Raw genomic sequence first — 9118 nt, 5'->3', positions numbered from 1 at the left:
ATGTTAATACATTGATAATATTATATATATACTTTGTATCTAAAATGCAATGTTTTATTTATAGCATATAATGGGGTGCCTGTACCTAAACCAAGTAGTGCTGGAATAATTTAAAAACTGTTCATACAAGGTCATGACATGCGCAGAAGGACGTGGAGTCAACGTGGAGGGTGCCTTCAGGAGCGGTTGGAAATAAGGTTATTTCTTCAAACCCGACACTGAACTGCTTATATGACGTTCTCGGAACGTGGCTTTACAGTGATAGTCAAAACAGTGTTTTAGTAATAATGTATATTGTTATTTCCTTCATAATTTGCACACCGACTTGAATAAAATACGTATTTATTACCTTTTGAAATGGACGTGTACGAGTTTTCGTGGGGACATTGAATGCAGCATCAAAAGTAACACACTGGCACTGCGTCACAGGTTGGCAAAGTTTAAAGTGTCAACAAACGGAAACAAGCTAGCTTCGCGTTCACACAAGCTCCTGCTAGCTTGTGTGAACTAGTGTTTCTACAGCAAATGTGAGTCCACTCCGAGAGTCAGAGCACAGACAGACATGTTGAATGTCGGAGGTGTAACTGAAGCACAGGGCAGACATGGAAACCTGCGTTATGTCAGCGCTGGACAGACCCGCGGCGGAGCTGACGGTCATGGACGTGTACGACATTGCGGCGGCGCTCGGACAGGAGTTTGAACGGATCATCGACAGGTTTGGGTGCGAGTCTCTGGTGGGGGTGGTGCCGAAAGTGGTGAGGACCCTGGAGCTGCTGGAGGCTCTGGTGAGCAGCGGGGCCGCCGGAGATGAGGCCGAGGAGCTGCGGAGGGAGCTGGATAGGCTGAGGCAGGAGCGGAGTGACCGATTCGAGGTGGAGAGGAAGCACCAGAAGGTCTGTTTGTGGATCTTTATGTTCCTTTACCTGTGTGTGTGTGTGTGTGTGTGTGTGTGTGTCTGTGTGTCTGTGTGTGTCTGTGTGTCTGTGTGTGTCTGTGTGTGTGTGTGTGTGTGTGTGTGTGTCTGTGTGTGTGTGTGAGAGAGAGAGAGAGAGAGAGAGAGCCAGAAACTCCCCACACTGGCTTTTAATCTCACTGATATTGTATTTCCCATAAAATTAAGTCAACGTAATTGAATCTCGATATCCCGTGATTTAATCTAAATATGATTTCATTCAAAGACGATAAATAGTATTGAGTTATCGCCCAGTGTGTGCATTTGTATTATAACCTAAACAACTAATTCCATGTACAATAATAAATGTTTTTGACATTTTAAATTGTTTATCTGACTAACAGTTTATAATTATGAAACTGGGGACATTTTGCAACGACAGCACACTTTCAATACACTCAAATAATGTGTGATAACAGCACAACCAAGCGATTTTTGAAGGTAGCAACGTTGCTCTCATGTTCACACAGCTATGTTGACCATTTTCAGACAAATGCCTCTGTGCAGACAGCTGCATGTTTTGGTGTTTTACCCACATGTTTTCTCTTTTCTTCATCTCCACAGGAGTTGGAGCTGGTGGAGGATGTGTGGCGCGGTGAAGTCCAGGACCTGCTCTCTCAAATTACCCAGCTTCAGTCAGAAAACAAGAGGCTGTTAGTGAGCCTTTCTCTCAAAGAGTCCCCCCTCACAGAGGAAGACCCGCAGAAACAACAGGGTGGGTTGTCCGTGGCAACATCTCTCCACCAGGGTTTGACTAATGGGCTTTTGGAAGGTTTCAAGATGATATATGAAATATGTTTTTAACATATTGATCATTATGCCATTTTTTAAGGTATTCTGGTAGAATAACCTCAGGAAATGTTTCATTTTCAAATCATATGGCTATAGCGACTCACCGATCTAATTTGCCAAACTGGTATCTAAAATTAAGTGGATTGGGTATTTGCCTTGACTTGACTGATTCAATTATTGACTAATTATTGTCCAAAATAGCATTTTGTGTGCAGCCAGGAATTAAAGACATAGAAGACAGGAATGTAGCAATGCCACTTAACAAAAACAATCTATTGAGAAAAATATACAGGCAATGTAAAATATGAAAACAGTATAGAGTATAACTACTAATAATCACATCACACATCTGTTGTTGTTTGAAGTCTTACCGTGCATGTTGTGTTGTACAGTATATTGTGATGACTGGATACTAAATTGGTTTGCTCTCGGCTGAGTTCCATTACAGATCTTATTGATGTTCCAGATGTATGCTCACTGCACATTTGTGTTGTGCTGATTAACCATATGCTGTACATTACACATATGTCACATGGGATCCCTAAGTAATTGCTGCATGCTTGCATGATGACATGAAAAGGGGGGGCTGTGAAGAGAGACAGTCAGGAGCTTGTAAAGGAGACTATTTTTGAAGCGGACCAGAATATATTGTTGCTGTGTGAGACTTTCATGGTGGCTGCAGCTGTATTTTCTGTCAGGGCCACAGTGCACACACACTGCTTATGATCATGAACATCCAAACGAATGGTTACTGCATTATATGATCATATGTCTTGAAGCTTGCCGCACTTTGAATCATTCTCATCAAATGGATGTTGTGGAATTTGGTCATTTAATATTTTAAAAGGGTTTCTGTTTGGCACCTTAGTAACTATGGATATGTTTTTTTATGATCCACAGGAATGTCAGAGAAGGAGAGGCAGGTGATTAATAAGCTGAAAGAATTGGTGGATAAGCAGAGGGATGAAATCCGGGCTAAAGACCATGAGCTGACACTAAAAAACGAGGATGTTGAGGCGGTGAGATTTAGACCATACACAACACATATATGGGCGCCTGACAAACTTATTACAATTTATCTCCTTGACAAAACAATTTCCTCTACTATAGCTCCAGATGCAGCAGGGTCGGCTGATAAGAATCAACCAGGATCTTCGCCACAGGACAGGAGTGATGGAGGCTCAGGGCAAGGCTCTGATCCAGCAGAGGTCTGAGATGGAGGCTGCAGCCCAGGCACGGCAGCAGGAGCTGGGGGCTCTGCAGCTGGACATCACAAGGCTGAGAAAGGAGCTCCAGGGGTGGGAACTTGAGGGAGAAGTCACTGATCTAGAAGAAACCTCTCTTACCAGATCTGGGATGTCACCACCTACATCACCACACATGATGGTAAGAAGAAGGATTTATCTTGAGCAGGCATTAACTCAATTAGGTTAAAATTAGGTCCGGACATAATCATTAAGTCTGGCAGGTTTTCTTGTGCCTAACTGGATGTTTTGTGAAACCAATCCAGTCCGTGGCATCTAACTCCACCAAACCAAAATCAGTGTGGGTGGAGTGTGGAGGGGACCCTGGCTTCCTGGCAAACTGCTTTGAGCATGACAAGAGTCCTTCCCTTCTCCCAAGGCCATCAAAGAGAGAGAATCATGAGGAGGAGGGCGACAAAGACAAGGACACGACATCATGGGTAACACCTGTTTAACTCTATGCCTGTACACAGTCTGACTGGTTAAAACAGGGCCCACCATAAGGCCATGGTCATGCTGGCATGTCATTAAGGCCTTATAAGTATATTGGATACATTTCCTACCCCATGAAAAAGTGTTTTATTTTTTTTTTTTTCCCTATTTGATTTGCTTAAATCTGTCATAGTGCTTTTCTGCCAAGTGTTGATATGATTTACCAACACCACTCTGCCGTTGACAGAAATATGTATCAGTCCCACACTCGAGGGGAATGCTGAATGTGTGTTTTGTCACAGAAGCTGTCAGATGATTTCGAGCCAGAGGAGACAGACGGCCTGGAGAAGGAGTCAGACAAACCTCGCTTCACCCTGCAGGAGCTGAGGGACGTCCTGCAGGAGAAGAATGAACTCAAGGCCCAAGTGTTCATGCTCCAGGAAGAGCTGGCATATTACAGAAGGTACGTTCTGTTTCATCATCTCAACTGCACATAACACTGATGTCAAAGTTAACATGAATCCGTTTCACTCAGTGAGGAGTTTGAGGATGATGACAGCTCCATTGTTTGTCCTCCATCTCCTCCACCATGCTCCAGTTCCATTGATCAGGCCGAATCAGGAATTAGACGCTTGTGAGTAATGAGTTGATTTGACCCTTGCATGCTTTTCTTCATACACCAAAGTTTTTTGTCAAGATGGCCAGCATTTCACCACCCTGTTTTATTTCATGTAGGGCTCCATTGGTGTAATTTATCATCATAATGTGTCATCAGTGAAACTTGCTAAACTGATTGTACAGGAATCTGTTCAACAAATAGCGATTGTTTTTGTATCATGTGAGATGTCAGCAGCGAGCGTCAGCAGAGAGTGTCACTTGAGTTTCATTGAGGGTCAATAGCAGTGATAACCAGACCGCTTCTGCTGCTTTTTTGTGTGTTTTTCTCATCTCATCACATTTCCATTTTCATCTGTGGACAGGATCTTCACTGCTATAATGCCGATGGTAGCAGCCGGTTTGATTGCAGATGACCCCACGTTGTTGCCAATCAGAAGACTTTCTTTTGTATGACCTGGACTTTAAACTATACTATTGGTCTTGTTTTTTTACCCCACGCCATGTCAATACCAGTTTGTTTTTTGCAACACAGTTTGCCAATAGACAAATTTTACAAGAATGGGTTTTAATAGATGCATTTCTTTTTAAACTAAAGATGTATGGTGTTTATACCATTTAATATATGATGAACCAACCAGTGTTGTCATTTCTGGTGTCAACTTTTACAATATATTTTGGTGGGATTTCATCTTAACTGGGAAAGTGCTTTAAAGAGTAATTATTTCAAATGTGAGACAGCTGGCCACATCTAGACCCTCTTGTGTGAATTTATGACCTGTCATCCCATAACAACCAATAGGCCTATGTTCTCAGTTATATCTGTAAAATAATGCTTGTTCAGAATACAGTAATAAAGTTTTATTTTTCATCTTTTTCATTTTATTGTGTTACAATCAAATATGAATACAGGTAGACACATGCTGGATGTAAGGTTGTGATTATGTCCTACATTTTTATAGTGTATAGTGTTATCTAGACATCATTTTGGGTAGGCAAAAATATCTTTTCACTCTTATCAATAGAAAATATTAGAGGATAAATGAATTCGGTATCGAACCCCAAAGGAGAAATTCAGGAATGTAGCAGGAAATAATTAGAATATAAAAGCAAATTGAATAGAAATGAAAATAGGACCTCAAAATTCCAAAGCATGCGTGTCATAATGGTATAATTAGTAGCAGCAACAGCAGCAATATAAACTATGTATACCAGCATAATGCTGTATATGTGACTAAGTAATTATACTGTATGCATTTATATATAAATAAACCGTGTTTAATAGTAAGACATCAATGCAACATATATAATATGATATAACAACATATATTAATTAAATTGCAAGGGAGAGCATTTTGAGTGAAAAAACGTAAAATAATATAAATCAACAAAAATTGAAACCAAATCACGTGCTTTCTCACCTGATTCTGCGAGACGCTAAAAAACTTGGACCTCTCACTCCCTGGTTTCCTGTTACGTGTCAAAAGTAGCCGCGTTCACGGGTCCACTGTTGAGGGTGTCATCGCGATAGATATACGATCTTTGTGCTCACCTGTCGCTAGGATACTTTGCCCTCCTCTGTTGTCCGGCGAGTGACGCCATTGGTGGATGAGTGATGGGGGGGAAGTGCTGCTGCTGTTGCTCGGGAAGTTTTACCTACCGACAGTAAACGCGTGGAAACCGAGACAATAAGGGAGAAAGTCGTATATTTAGAGCATTGTAAACAGTAGCTAGCGGAGGAAAGTCCACTTCACGCCGTGTTCAGGAGTCGTATCTTTCCGCCATGGAGTTCGGCGAAGAGTCGTCGCCAGCTCTGGCGTTCGAGAAGGACGCGTTCGAGCTCACGGTGGAGGATGTGTATGACATTTCCTATGTGATCGGCCGAGATTTGTTGAAAATAAGCAGCGCGGGCGAAGAAGTGTCGGACTTGCAGTTCAGGATAGTCCGCGTGTTGGAAGTGTTCGAGACTTTGGTTAATAAATACAACTTGTCCCTGGAGGAGCTGAAAATGGAGCGGGACAACTTGAAGAGTGAGCTGGACAGGATCATCAAGGAGAGCTCCTCCGGGCAGGACACGGTGAGTCCGTCGTCTACAGTAAACGCATTGTCAGACAGTCAGTGGCCGTTTAGTATGTATTCATTTCTTCTCCTGTCTGCCATTAAAAGCAAACAGTGGGTCCAAACCAGCTGGTGGTGGACCTCACAGACCCCAACAGACCGCGCTTCACCATGCAGGAGCTGAAGGAGGTTCTGCAGGAGAGGAACCAGCTCAAAGCTCAGCTCATGGTGGCTCAGGAGGAGCTTCAGCTGTACAAGAGGTGAGTAACGGAGGGGTCACAAGTACAAACACCCTTTACTCAAGTCGAATGAGGCTACTTGTGTCCATAAAAGACTGGTAAAAGTACTGATTCATCTTTTTTACTCAAGACGAAATGGAAAAAGTACAGACTCTGAAATATACATAATATCTTTATTTGTATACATGTATTTAATGTACAGAGCTTCCAGTTAAAGTGAGCAACCAGTATCCATTGTAGTTTGTTTTTTTTCTTCATCCAACAAAAGAACACAACGCAGGTCCACTATTAGTTAACGGATGTGCATCCAGTCAGAGATGAACTGTAGCAGTGTGTGCACACCCGTTACATTGGTGCCGTGACCCAGATCACAATGGATACTGGTTGCTCACTTTTAATGGAAGCTCTGTACGAGTCAACAAGATAAGGAAATCCATGAAGCATGTAGTTGTCCATACACACAGGTCAGCATTCCCCTTTTCTCAATGAGTCTAGTGCAGACTCATATATATACTGTGTATATATATATATATATATATATATATATATATATATATATATAATTTCACCTTGGTTACACCTTTCTGCAGACATTTCTACTGCCTGTTTTTTTTTTTTGCAAGGCTAACTGAATCTTGCTTCATATTAATAAAATTATAATCGAAAGTACAGATATTTCTTTACATCCACGGATCATTAGAAATACTTTGCTATAGTGTAATCCAATTTCAAAACCACCAATAAATGCAGCCTCAAAGATGACCATATAGCTAAATCAACACCTCTGACACGATGTCAACAAAAGCAATTATTAAACACTTTGCAAAGACGGTACTTAATGCAGTGCTGTTGTATAATACTACATTAGATTCTTAAAGTGTTATGCTAATAATGTTGTTACTCAGTGAAACCTGAATGTTGCTGCTTGTTGTTTTTTAAGCTGATAAATAAATTCAACGAGAATGAGTGACCGTTACTCTTGAGAACATCTATCAGCCTCCTGTAAGACAATATTAGTACACATCTAATACTCATATGCACAAGTGATATATGCCATATAAAATATTATCACACCCATATCTGCCCTTACTTATACAGAATCATGCACAGTCTTATCTTTTTGATTAACACTGAATCTAGGTTTGAGGGGGAAGAGATCGATCACATGGATAGCTAGTGTGGATTTTGTTTTACAGCTGTTTAGATGTTCAATGCCTTTGCATTAAACTATGCTCAATGACCAGAAAACTCTTTTCCTCCACAGTGGGATTCTGCCACAGTCTGAACCAGCTATGGTGGAGGTGGATCTGGAGACACCGACACACACAGAGCACAGGCCAGCCACAATAAGCGATGCAAGAGATGAGAGGACAACTATAGGGAAACTGTGAGTAGACAAAACAAGGTTCATTGATTGTCATGGTGGTTTTACGACAAAATGCAGTTGTAGGCCCCTTATGCTACACAAGGAAAACAACGCTAAACATACTGGACTATGAAGGTGCAGGAAATGGAGTAGTAATTTGACAGAAGTCACTGAAATAACATTTATTTTTAGCTGTGAACTTCAGATGGCAATATTTCAAGTAGAATTTCATCAGCAACCACATGATGTTGAAGTAAGCTAGCAGGGAGATCGCTCTCACAGCCATCTCCTAATGATATACTTGTGACCGAATGAATTCATGCTGATGCTGAGAATGTGTGTCCGAGCACTGACTGAGACAAAGAGAAGTGGCAAATGGGCAGTTTGTCTGCCAAACTGCTGCAGCCGTCAGTAATTACAGTCTGTCGTGATTCAATGTCTCCTTCTCATACCGGGCAGTTTTACCCGTATGTTCCATGTTCACTCCACCGAGCTCAGGAACAACTATTAAACTAACTCTGGACTTTTTCCTGTTTATAGGTTTTCATTCAGGCGAAAATAAGGAAAACCTTTCACAAGAACTGAACACGTGGAAGACAAATGGGATTTGTCGGTACAATTTATCATCAGTTAACCACTTTTATATTATTTTTTACAATGTCAAATCGTCAATCTAACAAGCACTATATTTTCTACTGGTAATTTGAATTGATGGTTTATAGTAAGAGTGGATGTAGGAGGTTATGTGGAAAGTTTGTTGGAGATTTTAAATTAAACTGGAAAAGTATTATCACTATTTTTAGATTATGCTGAATGCATGCACTTGAAGTGAAGTAATTTATAGGCATAAAAAAATGTATTTTAAAAGAATATATAAATCAGTTTCCTGTTGCTCCCCACCCCAAACATTTAAAATAATTCAATATTGCATTTTGAATCTTTTTTTTTTTCCTCGTCAGGGATTGAAAATGTGAAAAGGTGTTATTTCACATTGATGATACAGGTTGTGATGTCATATCCAAGTAGAAAATATACAATAATATTAGTAAATCCGAGTTCAGAACTTTGTGGCACGTGTCTTAAGTTACTATCAAAGATAACTGCCGTCCTGCAATCCTCTACATGGGTTTGTAGCTCTGGCATACTATAGAAACCTATTTGAAGACAATAATATGCAGTGTGAACAGTCAATAAGTGGAGACAGGCGCCATCTTAGGACACCATATTTCAGCAATACGTTTCAAATCTTCTTCACCATTAATCACGCCACAGCTGGAATGAAAACTCAGTGTTTTATTCCTTAATTTATGGCGCAGGTAATAATTTACATTTGTCAATCATATTCATTACAAAAGGGAACAATGTGGAACCCTTCAAGCTTGTATCAATCTGCTACAGTTAGATAAAAAAAATATATAAT

General features: G+C 40.7%; 2 protein-coding genes across 3 annotated transcripts; both read left to right on the top strand.

Annotated features, from left to right (window-relative positions):
- Positions 1-426: 426 nt before the first annotated feature.
- Positions 427-4906, top strand: LOC311023207 (RILP-like protein 1). Of its 2 annotated transcripts, none has more exons than XM_084024911.1 (8): positions 427-893; positions 1517-1667; positions 2645-2763; positions 2855-3130; positions 3255-3428; positions 3726-3883; positions 3956-4054; positions 4401-4906. In XM_084024911.1, the coding sequence occupies exons 1-8, from the start codon at positions 603-605 to the stop codon at positions 4489-4491; spliced, it is 1359 nt and encodes a 452-aa protein (XP_083881037.1). In that variant the 5' UTR covers positions 427-602; the 3' UTR covers positions 4492-4906. The 2 variants fall into 2 exon arrangements, with proteins under 2 accessions (XP_083881037.1, XP_083881036.1); XM_084024910.1 differs by having other exon boundaries at positions 3723-3883.
- A 649-nt stretch (positions 4907-5555) lies between these two features.
- Positions 5556-9074, top strand: rilpl2 (Rab interacting lysosomal protein-like 2). The gene is made up of 4 exons (XM_084025372.1): positions 5556-6112; positions 6202-6353; positions 7597-7719; positions 8239-9074. The coding sequence occupies exons 1-4, from the start codon at positions 5819-5821 to the stop codon at positions 8258-8260; spliced, it is 591 nt and encodes a 196-aa protein (XP_083881498.1). The 5' UTR covers positions 5556-5818; the 3' UTR covers positions 8261-9074.
- Positions 9075-9118: the final 44 nt, after the last annotated feature.

The sequence above is a fragment of the Eutrigla gurnardus genome, assembly GCF_963514095.1.
Source record: "Eutrigla gurnardus genome assembly, chromosome: 13".
In the NCBI taxonomy this organism is placed as follows: domain Eukaryota; kingdom Metazoa; phylum Chordata; class Actinopteri; order Perciformes; family Triglidae; genus Eutrigla; species Eutrigla gurnardus.
The sequence above is the reverse complement of the archived record's forward strand: the minus strand, read 5'-3'. Positions and strand labels throughout refer to the sequence as shown.

Bases quoted from the DNA above. Each gene is read 5' to 3' on its own strand.
- LOC311023207 (XM_084024910.1), top strand. From the start codon at position 603: ATGGAAACCTGCGTTATGTCAGCGCTGGACAGACCCGCGGCGGAGCTG. The intron at 2,764-2,854 runs GTGAGATTTAGA...CCTCTACTATAG, and splicing joins AAAACGAGGATGTTGAGGCG to CTCCAGATGCAGCAGGGTCG. The intron at 3,429-3,722 runs GTAACACCTGTT...GTTTTGTCACAG, and splicing joins ACAAGGACACGACATCATGG to AAGCTGTCAGATGATTTCGA.
- rilpl2 (XM_084025372.1), top strand. From the start codon at position 5,819: ATGGAGTTCGGCGAAGAGTCGTCGCCAGCTCTGGCGTTCGAGAAGGAC. The intron at 6,354-7,596 runs GTGAGTAACGGA...TTTCCTCCACAG, and splicing joins GAGCTTCAGCTGTACAAGAG to TGGGATTCTGCCACAGTCTG. The intron at 7,720-8,238 runs GTGAGTAGACAA...TCCTGTTTATAG, and splicing joins AGGACAACTATAGGGAAACT to GTTTTCATTCAGGCGAAAAT.